Source organism: Bos javanicus, chromosome 1, assembly GCF_032452875.1.
Source record: "Bos javanicus breed banteng chromosome 1, ARS-OSU_banteng_1.0, whole genome shotgun sequence".
NCBI classification, from domain to species: domain Eukaryota; kingdom Metazoa; phylum Chordata; class Mammalia; order Artiodactyla; family Bovidae; genus Bos; species Bos javanicus.
The window spans coordinates 21,630,935-21,645,193 of NC_083868.1; the positions used below are offsets into that span (position 1 = coordinate 21,630,935).

Below are 14,259 nucleotides of genomic sequence, written 5' to 3' on the forward strand. Positions count from 1 at the left end.
CCATACAGCAATACTGAATTATTATAACCTACATGCATATCAAATACACATGATTTTAAGAACAGATATTAAGAAAGTAAAATGTTATTTTAATAATGATTGATCCTAAATTTAATCTCTTTCTAGAGTTTAGTAGAATGATTTCTGTAAAATATGTAATGAGCTATCAATTTCACAATGGAAAATAATCCTCTATGATTTTCTTATGTGCTTATTCAAAAAAGGAACAGAACATGCTTTCAGTTCAGTTCAGCCGCTCATTTGTGTCCAACTCTTTGCGACCCCATGGACTGCAGCACGCCAGGCCTCCCTGTCCATCACTAACTCTCGGAGTTTACTCAAACTTATGTCCATTGAATCAGTGATGCCATCCAACCATCCCATACTCTGACGTCCCTTCTCCTTTTGCTTTCAATCCTTCTCAGCATCAGGGTCTTTTCAAATGAGTCAGCTCTTCACACCAGGTGACCAAAGTACTGGAGTTTCAGCTTCAACATCAGTCCTTCCAATGAACACTCATGACTGATCTCCTTCAGAATGGATTGGTTGGATCTCCTTGCAGTCCAAGGGACTCTCCAGAGTCTTCTCCAACACCACAGTTCAAAAGCATCAATTCTTCAGTGCTCAGCTTTCTTTATAGGTCAACTCTCACATCCATACATGACCACTGGAAAAACCATAGCCTTGAATAGATGGACCTTTGTTGGTAAAGTAATGTCTGCTTTTTAATATGCTATCTAGGTTGGTCATAACTTTTCTTCCAAGGAGTAAGCGTCTTTTAATTTCATGGCAGCAATCACTATCTGCAGTGATTTTGGAGCCCAAAAAAATAAAGTCTGATACTGTTTCCACTGTTTCCCCATCTATTTGCCATGAAGTAATGGGACCGGATGCCATGATCTTAGTTTTCTGAATGTTGAGCTTTAAGCCAACTTTTTCATTCTCTTCCTTCACTTTCATCAAGAGGCTCTTTAGTTCTTCTTCACTTTCTGCCATAAGGATGGTGTCATCTGCATATCTGAGGTTATTGATATTTCTCCCGGCAATCTTGATTCCAGCTTGTGCTTCATCCAGCCCAGTGTTTCTCATGATGTACTCTGCATATAAATAAGCAGGGTGACAACATACAGCCTTGACGTACTCCTTTTCCTATTTGGAACCAGTCTGTTGTCCTATGTCCTATGTCCTATGCTTCCTGACCTGCACATAGGTTTCTCAAGAGGCAGGTCAGGTGGTCTGGTATTCCCATCTCTTTCAGAATTTTCCAGTTTATTGTGATCCACACAGTCAAAGGCTTTGGCATAGTCAATAAAGCAGAAATAGATGTTTTTCTGGAACTCTCTTGCTTTTTCCATGATCCAGCAGGTGTTGGCAATTTGGTCTCTGGTTCCTCTGCCTTTTCTAAAACCAGCTTGCACATCAAGAAGTTCACGGTTTACGTATTGCTGAAGCCTGGCTTGGAGAATTTTGAGCATTACTTTACTAGCCTGTGAGATGAGTACAATTGTGCGGTAGTTTGAGCATTCTTTGGCATTGCCTTTCTTTAGGATTGGAATGAAAACTGACCGTTTCCAGTCCTGTGGCCACTGCTGAGTTTCCAAATTTCTGGCATATTGAGTGCAGCACTTTCACAGCATCATCTTTTATGATTTGAAACCACTCAACAAGCTTTAGTAGTAAACGATTTCTAATTGGCAAAAGTAAATTACAAAAATTTAGCCTTTGTAAAAAATTCCATCCAATGCCAAGGGACAACCTTGGTAAAACACTACACTTTCTTTCAACCAATCCTCTCTTCATTATTAGAATAAATATGAACCAAATTCAAGAGCACAAGCATGTTAGTGTCAGCTGAGTAACACTGCAGAAAAATCACAGTACAAAAACCTATGAACAGTACTCGCCAACATTTCAAGACTGCCCAAAATAAAACATTTTTTTCCTGTAAAGTCAGAAATTTATACATCAAAACATAACATTCACCTTAATAAATCCTTCTAAAAACTTACACACCAACTACCAAACATTTCTCTGCTAACTCCAAAATACAGAGGGCCATCAACAATAAATTAGACTTCAAATGTATACATTATTTATCATTCATAATTCATTTTCTCATGAAATGGTACATAAAATGGCATAAGGAATCCAAGTTAGTTCAGAAGAGCCAATTTAGCCCATAATCTAATTGAACTACAATGTATGTAAGATTGTAGTTACATCTACAATGTAAGATTTTGATTTAGGTGGGAAGAAAGTTCTTTCATTATTTTCCTCACCTACATAAGGCTAACCCTAGGGGAAACATTTTTCTTTTTTTTTCCTTTTTTTTTTTTTTTTTAACAAGCCAAACTTATACTTACCATCAGCAAAGATTTCTAGGCAGAGAAGTGATATGAATAGAAAGAACCATTTGGGAAATTAAGAATTAAAAGTGCTGAACAAGTGTTTGAGAAGAGTTGTAATAAGAATATGTACCAGGGCAGAAAAACTGAAGGAAAAAGTAGGCACGTAAAAACTGACAGAGAAACACTGAAGGGGAAAGCAGGCACGTAAAAAGTGACAGAACTGCAAACTACACGGTGGTTCTGGGAGATGAGGAAAAGCTGGACGGGACCAAAAAAAAAAAAAAGAATACATTTGAATCAGTTCTAATGAGGTGGATGAAACTGGAGCCTATTATACAGAGTGAAGTAAGCCAGAAGGAAAAACATAAATACAGTATACTAACGCATATATATGGAATTTAGAAAGATGGTAACAATAACCCGGTGTACGAGACAGCAAAAGAGACACTGATGTATAGAACAGTCTTATGGACTCTGTGGGAGAGGGAGAGGGTGGGAAGATGTGGGAGAATGGCAATGAAACATGTAAAATATCATGTAGGAAACGAGTTGCCAGTCCAGGTTCGATGCATGATGCTGGATGCTTGGGGCTGGTGCACTGGGACGACCCAGAGGGATGGTATGGGGAGGGAGGAGGGAGGAGGGTTTGGGATGGGGAACACATGTATACCTGTGGCGGATTCATTTTGATATTTGGCAAAACTAATACAATTATGTAAAGTTTAAAAATAAAATAAAATTGGAAAAAAAAAAAAAATCACTGAGCCACCAAAAGGAAGGGGATGCCCTTGAAAGAAAAAAGCAAAGATGAAGAGAGAGATCATAAGCAGGTGAATGGAAATGAGGAAAAGACCATTCTCAGCCTCACTCTGCTTCAACAGCGGTTGCTGTCCTCACCACTCACCTCCTGAGCCAAAAACACTCCTGCCTCAAGGCCCCAGCCTGGGCCACACTTCCCTCAGATTTCCTGGAGGTTCAGCCCCTCTCTTCCTGAGGCATCTGTATAAGTGAGACATTCACCACCCAACCCTCCATCTAAAATACCACACCCTGTGTCTGAACTACAAACCCATCCCTGTCACCCTCTGTCCTTCTACCCTGCTCTGTTGTTCTTCATAAACTTACTACTACCAGACATTTTTTATTTACTATTTACCATCAGTCTTCCCCCTATGTTAATGCATAGGGGGATGTTAACTTCTTGATATTTTTAATGGTCTAAAAGCGTACTTGATTTGTATTAGGAAATCAATAAATATCTGTTAAGCAAATAAAGGTTAATATCTAGACTGGAATAGAAATAAAAATTAATGAGTGATCTTCATAGTGGCACTAGTTAGAATACTTGAGAATATATACTTCATCCACTGAAAACTTCTCCAGATAAAGGAAAAATAGCATAATAAGGTGTCATGTTAAAAGAATACTTAAAAGCATGAAGACATAATAGAAATTGTGCTGCTCACTGCACTCTCCCATTCTTTTCCAACCTTATTGTTGCTAAACTCAGATTCTCCAAAACAGTGATGTCCAATAAAACTTCCTGTGATGGTGGAAATGTACTATTATCCACACAGCCCAATACAGTAGCCACTAGTTGCATGTTGATGACTACTGCCCATTTTAAATGTATCTATGGCAACAGAAAAACTGAGCTTCAGGATTATTTAAATTGATGTTAAATTTAAGTTGCCACATGTAACTACTGGCAACTGTATTAACAACTCAGTTCTAAACAGTCTTGCTCTGTTTTTAATAGTTGCTGCTAAATTTATAATGGCAGCACTGTTAAGAAAAGGGATAATAAAGGAGGCATACCCTGAGTTTGTCATCTATTTCATCATGTTTTCTGACTTGGAAAAAGCAAAAATTATCATTCTGTATTAGTCAACAAAAAGTGCAAATGCCATAGCTATAATTTTGTCCTAAAATTACAGAAAATAAAAGTTATGCAAGCAATTCTACAGTGTATGTCTAACACAGAATGTATGCCTAACTGCACCTAATCAGCTACAAGTTATTTGCATACCACTGTAGCATCTCATTTTTCGGCTTAACTGACTTTTGGTGAATCATGCATTATGCATTAGAAATCTCTACAGAGATTTAACTTCTATTTCACTTTTTTCTTTCTGCAGTTGCTTAACAAATTTGGTGAATGGGAAAAATTATCAGTGTTCAATTGGTAAATCCTAAAACTTCTCAACATAAATGATTCACCCTCAGCAGGGTTAAGAAGACTAGACTGGAATCTGTTTATAATTTTTGCTTTAAATCTAAAAAATAAAAATAAAAAATCAATTTTAGACTAGTCAAGCAATATAACTAAGACTAGAGTTCTGGGACAGAATTTCAACATGTTTCTCACTTTCTGTGCAATCCTTACCAAACAATTCAAGTTCTTCTGTAAAAAGAAATACAGCATTTTTTAAAAAAATACAATGCTTCTAAATTTGTGAAAGGTCTACCACTTAACACTCACTCCAGCGTGTTATACTAATTTCTCTAAAACTTAAGTCAATATGTGGCATTATTTTCTGTTAAAATTACCTACCCAAATCCCTCTTATCTTTTGATCCATACTTTGATTGCTCAATTGTAGCACATCTTGTTCTGGTGGGCATATACTGTTTTTTTCCTGTTTTAAAAAAGTTCAAAAGAATTTAATGATCAAGAAAGAAAGAATATTACTATTTGATTTCAAATTGGGCAAAAGTGTTATATGGTCATGTCTATGACAGAGTTTGTCATGACACAAAAACTTCACACATTCTCTTCTCTGATTATTAAATATACCTATGATATCTCAGTATCTTGCACTGTTTCCTAGTCCTCTTTGCATTTTTAATTGCAAAATTCCTAACACAATCATTTCACTTCTCATTTAAGCTGGAGGCAGGAGGCACTCATTTGACAATTCACAATATACAGTCTAAACAGGGGATAAAAGTAATTTAAAAATGTGCCTCAACTATATGCTAACAGTACTACAAAAAAGTTTTTTGTTTTTTTTTTCCCCCGGAAACCAGCAGTATTTATTTACAGCTTGGAATGTTACCAAAATAATAATTCTTAATTCCTTATTATGCAGAGTACAAGCTTTCCTTGAAATGTTTCCTTTTTCTCTCAAAAATGAAAAGTAAAAATACACCGAGGCCAATAATTGCACTACCAACTACTGAAAACGTAATTACTTCTTCAATATTAAAGTTCACAAACATTGCGTTCACAAATATGTTCTCCTCTCAAATGACATAATTTTCTTTCTTTTCTGATATACTTGGGTATATGAAAATTTCCCTACAACCCCAAATGTGACTTCTATGGAATATTAACTTGAAAACTAAATTTTTCTAGTCATCAAAAAAACACGTGTTTAGTTCTTCTAAAAAAGACCTTTAGTTACAAGTTTTACTCTAGTTTATAACAAGGAACCATTATGTATTTAGCATTACAGACTTTTATTTCAAAACATAAATGTTTTATCAGCACTAAAACCAATAGATGACAAAAAGTTACCAAGGTTTGTTTACGCCTTAGCCCTGTTTATAACAGATTTTACACTTAAAAACAGAAGAGAGAGAGAGAGAAGAAATTGAAAAAACAAAAACCCTTGCCATTATTTGAAAGAATTAAGTTCAAGCATCATTCCTTCCAAAGCACATCCAGGACCAATCTTCTTTAGAATGGAATGGTTGGATCTCCTTGCAGTCCAAGGGACTCTCAAGTCTTCTCCAACACCACAGTTCAAAAGCATCAATTCTTCGGCACTCAGCTTTCTTCACAGTCCAACTCTCACATCCATAGATGACTACTGGAAAAACCATAGCCTTCACTAGACAGACCTTTGTTGGCAAAGTAATGTCTCGCTTTTGAATATGCTATCTAGGTTGGTCATAACTTTCCTTTCAAGGAGTAAGCGTCTTTTAATTTCATGGCTGCAATCACCATCTGCAGTGATTTTGGAGCCCCAAAAATAAAAGTCTGACACTGTTTCCACTGTTTCCCCATCTATTTCCCATGAAGTGATGGGACCAGATGCCATGATCTTAATTTTCTGAATGTTGAGCTTTAAGCCAACTTTTGCACTCTCCTCTTTCACTTTCATCAAGAGGCTTTTTAGTTCCTCTTCACTTTCTGCTGTTCTTTGGGAGGAATGATGCTAAAGCTGAAAACTCCAGTACTTTGGCCACCTCATGCGAAGAGTTGACTCACTGGAAAAGACACTGATGCTGGGAGGGATAGGGGGCAGGAGGAGAAGGGGACGACAGAGGATGAGATGGCTAGATGGCATCACCGACTCGATGGACGTGAGTTTGAGTGAACTCCGGGAGTTGGTGATGGACAGGGAGTCCTGGCGTGCTGCGATTCGTGGGGTCGCAAAGAGTCAGACATGACTGAATGACTGAACTGAACTGAACTGATGGTCAATTTTCAAGTAACAAGGCATTTCACATACAATTGAGAAAATGCTCAAAAAGAGTTTTTCATCTAGAACAATCCCTTGAAAATTTCCTCACACTCTGATCACTCCAACATTCCACACTCCTTTAGCACTTACACTTTTATTTAAGAAGAGGTCTGCATTTAAATATATATATTCACTTACATTTATTTTCTGTCCTTCCCATATTTAACCACTCCTTCCAAGAATTAAAAATAAACAAGAGATTGCATTTTTCCTCAGCAATTATAGCATAGTAATTTAAAGAATCTGCTGAATGCATGACATTTACTTACTTTCTCAGTTTTAAACCATGTAATACTATTATGACATGACTAAATTTAAATGCTAAATCAAGACTATTTCCTAAAGACAGTCGTCCTTAAAAATTTTTTAAAGATGTAAGTTGTAAAATGGAAAAAAATTATTTTTACCTCATAAGCTATATTTTCCCACTTTGATACTGATACTATTATAGTACAATCACCTCACTATATTTTTACAATTTTTTTCTCAATAATCTCAAACCAACTTTATGAATATACTATACAAATTATTCAATTATTAAATATGAGTTAGCATTCTGGTTAGAAGGATAGCTCAGTTATCAATAAAGAAATTAAAACAAGCAATTTGTTCAGTAAGATAATCAATGAGATGAAACCAGAAACTCCACCTCTCTGTAATTTCTTTCAAGGGGAATATAAAAGTACTTAGTGCATACTTTTCAAGAGCTACACATATACTCACACATACAAATTCTGTTTTTTCAATTAACACACTTGCTAAAATCAGGTTGCTTTCTCCCTAAGAACACCTATTCAAATCTTTCATTTTGTCCATAACATTTTCACTACTCCTTGTCAAAATTCTAGAACAGGTGTTAACATGTGGCTTAAAGAACATTTTCTAATTTTCACACAACAAATAGGGTATCTTTCTGATGACACTCTTATAATCCTAATTCTTCTCTGCATATGTTGTCTCATGTCACAAAGTCTACCATCTGTATTAAGAGTTGACAGCTATCACTCTACAATCGTTCCGTCCTTTCCACTAGAACTCGGAACCATGTCTACTCAATTTCCTGTTTCTTTCACCTTAACCAGCTGTCTTCAGTCAAAATCCTTTTTCCTTTTTCTACTTAATTTCATTTTCCTCCCAAGTCTCAGAACCTTAAAAGATATGAAGTGTTATTCTCACATATTAATTCCTTCTCTATTTATACCACTATCTTTTTTCTAACTTCTTGTAACAAGTTTCTCAATCTTGTTCAAGAGAACTTTCATTGGTTTCAAAATGGCTTTTTTATACATATTATCAAAAATAATTCAACAAGCACTTTTTTGAGAAACCATGACATCCTAGTATAATGGTGGGACTATAGACACTCTATTGCCCTGTTAAGTTTACAGTTTGGTATGCAAGAAAGGCACAGCAAATAATTTCAAAATAACACAGTACTCAATAAGACAGAAGTACACTCTGGGTGTTAGAAGCACTCAGTTTAACATAGAAGCTAGACAAAATACTCTCAAGCCAGCAGTTCCTGAGCAATGTCTTAGAGCCCCAGAAGAAATCAGACTGGTGGTGAAGGCCAGAGGGGATTCCAGACAGAAGTAACATGTGTAATGACAGGAGAAATTAAATAGCATTGTGTGGATGAGAACTTCCAAGCTATTTTCCATTACTACAATGTAAAGTGAGAAGAGGAAAACAATGGAAAATGAAGTTAGAAATGTAGGTAGGAGCCAAAACACAGTTTGTCTTGAACTTGGACATAGCAATTGAGTCTGTCTTATACAAAGCTTCTGCCATCACCTATTATCTGTGTGAGATAGGAGTATCTCAGCTTTGGAGACACAAGGCCATTTGTGGAGCAAAAATACTAAGATTACCTTGAAATTCTGAGATTAAAATATTTTATCAACAACATTAAACAGCATTTAATGCCAATCAGTAGCTATAAACATCTATATGAATGGGATCTTTCTGGCTGTTTTCTAACTTTAAGAACATTTATAAACAAAACCAAAAAATTCTCTTTAAGGACAAGTTAGTAACCACACTTTTCAAATCCAGAATGCACAGAAATACCTACATTTTATATCATGCAGTTACTATATCATAATGAGATGGAAATAAAAAAACTCGGCTATATAAGCATTAATTATTCATATTATGAAGAAAAGTTAGAGTCCTGTGTAAAATTTTCTGTATATGCATGTTTATTTATTTTGTTCTGCTGTATAAACTGTCTTCCAAGATCTTTATTTTGGAGAGGGGTTGGAGTTGAGGGAAGGAAAATTCTGTTAAACAATAAATCATACCAGTAATTAAAAAAATACTTTATCTTCAAAAATAATACTAAGGTCTCTACCAACATTTAACATCTATAAAACAAATAACTGTGCCCTATTTAAAATTCTAGAAATTTTTAATAAATAACACCTTTGGATGTTCCATATTTTAAAACAATACTATACGAAATGTTTTATGAAAGAATATATAACTTAAATATAATCTTTTACCTCCAAACTGGAAAAAAATACAGTAGCTAATAAAAACATATGCACCTTTCAACTACAAGAAGAGCCAAAGCTAAAGTCATACGTTTTTTTGTCCTTCACCTCTGCTTAAACAAAATACAGCCCCAAACAAAAGTTTTAATTACATTCTGATTAAAATATTAAGAAAGAGAAGTAACCTTACTTGTGTCCGCTTGGCTGCCCACACTGATGTATCTGTCATTGCCAGGAAGCGCTGTTTGGTAGTAAGTTGTCTCCTCCTGCTGAGGGGTCTTGGCATTCTTTGCAGTAAGGAAAGCCACTGCTAGCTCCAAGTTTCCATTACTATCCTTCAAGTATCAAGAACAGAACATCAAATATTTTGGAGTAAGTATACATTTGCATATGATTTATGTAATTTTCTCCATAACAACTCTAACAGTAAAAATCATTTTCAGACTTAAAATTATGTCATTCTTAATTTCACAATATAAATTCACTGTAAACATAGTATACTATATCAACCATAATTCCTTTATCTATTAATTAAAACTAATATAATGCAAACATCAGTTCTATAAATAATTTGTTTTCCATTATTTTTTTTATTTGCTTAACAAAAGTCCAATCATAAGCTTATACTTCGGAGCAAATGAACAAACTAAAAAATGTTTTCTGGAACTTGCTATCTGAAACAGTGAAAAACAAATATTTAAAATAGTACTTCAGCAAACAAGAATAACAACAGATACTCTCTTTAATATTTATGCTGAATGCCTCAGTTCAGTTCAGTTCAGTTGCTCAGTCATGTGCAACTCTTCGCGACCCCCTGAATCACAGCACGCCAGGCCTCCCTGTCCATCACCAACTCCCGGAGTTCACTCAGATTCACGTCCAGCGAGTCAGTGATGCCATCCAGCCATCTCATCCTCTGTCGTCCCCTTCTCCTCCTGCCCCCAGTCCCTCCCAGCATCAGAGTCTTTTCCAATGAGTCAACTCTTTCCATGAGGTGGCCAAAGTACTGGAGTTTCAGTTTCAGCATCATTCCCTCCAAAGAAATCCCAGGGCTGATCTCCTTCAGAATGGACTGGTTGGATCTCCGTGCAGTCCAAGGGACTCTTAAGAGTCTTCTCCAATACCACAGTTCAAAAGCATCAATTCTTCGGCACTCAGCTTTCTTTATAGTCCAACTCTCACATCCATACATGACCACTGGAAAAACCATAGCCTTGAACAGACAGACCTTTGTTGGCAAAGTAATGTCTCTGCTTTTGCATATGCTATCTAGGTTGGTCATAACTTTTCTTCCAAGAAGTAAGCGTCTTTTAATTTCATGGCTGCAGTCACCATCTGCAGTGATTTTGGATCCAAAAAAAATAAAGTCTGACACTGTTTCCACTGTTTCCCCATCTATTTGCCATGAAGTGATGGGACCGGATGCCATGATCTTCGTTTTCTGAATGTTGAGCTTTAAGCCAACTTTTTCACTCTCCTCTTTCACTTTCATCAACAGGCTTTTTTAGTTCCTCTTCACCTTCTGCCATAAGGGTGGTGTCATCTGCATATCTGAAGTTATTGATATTTCTCCCGGCAATCTTGATTCCAGCTTGTGTTTCTTCCAGTCCAGCGTTTCTCATGATGTACTCTGCATGTAAGTTAAATAAGCAGGGTGACAATATACAGCCTTGACGTACTCCTTTTCCTATTTGGAACCAGTCTGTTGTTCCAAGTCCACTTCTAACTGTTGCTTCCTGACCTGCATATAGGTTTCTCAAGAGGCAGGTCAGGTGGTCTGGTATTCCCATCTCTTGAAGAATTTTCCACAGTTTATTGTGATCCACACAGTCAAAAGGCTTTGGCACAGTCAATAAAGCAGAAATAAATGTTTTTCTGGAACTCTCTTGCTGTTTCAATGATCCAGCGGATGTTGGCAATTTGATCTCTGGTTCCTCTGCCTTTTCTAAAAACAGCTTCAACATCTGGAAGTTCATGTATCACGTATTGCTGATGCCTGGCTTGGATAATCTTGAGCATTACTTTACTAGTGTGTGAGATGAGTGCAACTGTGTGGTACTTTGAGCATTCTTTGGCATTACCTTTCTTTGGGATTGGAATGAAAACTGCCATTTTCCAGTCCTGTGGCCACTGCTGAGTTTTCCAAATTTGCTGCAATATTGAGTGCAGCACTTTCACAGCATCATCTTTCAGGATTTGAAATAGCTCAACTGGAATTCCATCACCTCCACTCGCTTTGTTTGTAGTAATGCTTTCTAAGGCCCACTTGACTTCACATTCCAGGATGTCTGGCTCTAGATGAGTGATCACACCATATTGGTTATCTGGGTCATGAAGATCTTTTTGTACAGTTCTTCTGTGTACTCTTGCCAAATCTTCTTAATATCTTCTGCTTCTGTTAGGTCCATACCATTTCTGTCCTTTATCGAGCCCATCTTTGCATGAAATGTCCCCTTGGTATCTCTAATTTTCTTGAAGAGATCTCTAGTCTTTCCCATTCTGTTGTTTTCCTCTATTTCTTTGCATTGATCGCTGAGGAAGGCTTTCTTTTTTTTTAATTTTTAAAAAAAATTTTTTTTAAATTTTATTTTATTTTTAAACTTTACATAATTGTATTAGTTTTGCCAAATATCAAAATGAACCCGCCACAGATATCTTATCTCTTCTTGCTATTCTTTGGAACTCTGCATTCAGGTGCTTATATCTTTCCTTTTCTCCTTTGCTTTTCACTTCTCTTCTTTTCACAGCTATTTGTAAGGCCTCCCCAGACAGCCATTTTGCTTTTTTTGCATGGCTCAGATCATGAACTCCTTATTGCCAAATTCAGACTGAAATTGAAGAAAGTAGGGAAAACCACTAGACCATACAGGTCTAAATCAAATCCCTTATGATTATACAGTGGAAGTGAGAAATAGATTTAAGGGCCTAGATCTGATAGATAAGAGTGCCTGATGAACTATGGAATGAGGTTCGTGCTGAATGCCTACTTAGAGGCAAATTAACAAGCAAATATCCGACTCATAAGAAAACAGCGGCCTGAAAGCTTGATAGAGAGACACAGAGAACTCCAGAATACTGTGGAGATGAAAATTCTACCCAAATTAAACACATAAATAATATTCTAAAAATTTTGACAGCAAATTCATGAGAGAAACTTGCCCAGTTATCTCTATATTCTCTCTACAGTTATCAATAAAAACAACATTAGCTCTATGACTGCTAACTGAAACCACATTATGAAATCCAGGTATTAATAATGAAGCTATCTTTGTATCAAAGGCCAGAACACATAATACTGTGGAAGCCTTCAGAAACTTAGTTTACAAAGTTTAACTGGAAGCCAGTGGAAGGTTTTGGACAGAAACATTTTAAAAGGATTACTGTGGGTATATGTGGGGAACAGACTATAGGAGAGAATCGGCAGAAGCAGAGCCCAATATTATTTGCTATCATATCAAATGTGGGGAGGGATAAAAAGAGAAAGACCAGGATGATCCCACAATCTGATGTCTGAGCAACTGGAACAATTCAGCCCAACTCCACTTCTAACAGCCTTTGAGGAGAGAAAACGGTAGGAGTGCACATTTTAAACTTTGTTACCTATCAAAACTGTCATTAGACTCTTAAATGACTCATCCAAAACAAGAGTTTAACATAGTCTACTGCTGCTACTGCTGCTGCTGCTGCTGCTGCTAAGTCGCTTCAGTCGTGTCTGACTCTGTGCGACCCCATGGACGGCAGCCCACCAGGCTTCTCCGTCCATAGGATTCTCCAGGCAAGAACACTGGAGTGGGTTGCCATTTCCTTCTCCAATGCATGCAAGTGAAAAGTGAAAGTGAAGTCCCTCAGTCCTGTCTGACTCTTAGCGACCCCATGGACTGCAGCCCACCAGGCTCCTCTGTCCACAGGAGTTTCCAGGCAACAGTACTGGAGTGGGGTGCCATTGCCTTCTCCCAACATAGTCTACAGTTTGTGACAAACCAGACATAAAACAATTTTAATAACAATGGCTAACATTTATTGAAGACTAAGTGCCAAGAAATGTACCAAATGCTTTCCATATACTCCCTCATATGATAATAATGATAAACTGAATGCAGCAGGGATCTATACAACTTGAAGGTCACTTACTTTGAACATACAAAGAAATTCTCAATATAAAAGTGCTAAAAATCAATCAACGACATTGTGGCTCCCAAAAGTAGACTCTGCGTCAGTATAATGCTGAGATAGTCAACCCATTATTAAACATTTTACAAATTTATGCTGAGCAACAATTAAGATTTAAGTACACTGTTTTCTTCCCCAGATACTGGTAACTGAAACAAGTTTTAAAAAAAAAAAAAAGTGGTCACACAGCTCAAAGGAAATGTGGACACTACTTTAATTTTTTATGTTTATTTAATTAAACATATTCTACATGTTTCCTAAGTTTTAAAAAAAAATTTAAGTGAATTCCCCAAATTTGCCCTGAACAAGGTAATAGGTCTAACCCCAGACTCAAGTGATACAGAATGGGAAAGGCCATTTCTGAAAATAGACATGGAATGATTGTCATATTTAGCAGAAAAAAGGATGGACTGGCAATCATCTAAATGTCATAATCATAAAAATTGAGGTACGACATTTTTGCTTCCTTTCCAGCTACTTAAGAGCAGCTTCATAAACCACACTTTAAAATGCTCCTAACAGTACTGGTTGATTATTTTCCTGATGCAGGAAAAAGCTGAAGCAAAGCTTCCAGTAAAAGCAGAAATTATGTGTGGTACTGGGAGCAGGCTGCTTGGTTTCTATTCCAAGCTCCTCCACATGTTAACTATGTGATCTTCAGCAAGTCATTTTAACCTCTCTGTTTCTCCTTACCCTTTAAAAGGTGGATAAAAATAACACCTACTTCAAAGTTACTCGGAGGAGGAGTTAGCCACACAAAGTACTTAGAATAGCA

General features: G+C 36.6%; 1 protein-coding gene across 6 annotated transcripts in view; it reads right to left on the bottom strand.

Annotated features, from left to right (window-relative positions):
- Positions 1 to 14,259, bottom strand: part of USP25 (ubiquitin specific peptidase 25) — a 159,220-nt gene that overhangs the window by 116,149 nt on the left and 28,812 nt on the right. For 3 of the 6 annotated variants that reach the window (XM_061428719.1, XM_061428684.1, XM_061428591.1), the window contains exons 3-4: positions 9,505 to 9,649; positions 4,903 to 4,986 (exon numbers count right to left, since the gene is read on the bottom strand). In XM_061428719.1, the coding sequence (XP_061284703.1) occupies positions 4,903 to 4,986; positions 9,505 to 9,649 (229 nt within the window). The remainder of the gene's footprint in view (positions 1 to 4,902; positions 4,987 to 9,504; positions 9,650 to 14,259) is intronic. The other 3 variants (XM_061428785.1, XM_061428715.1, XM_061428651.1) reach the window with 1 other exon arrangement.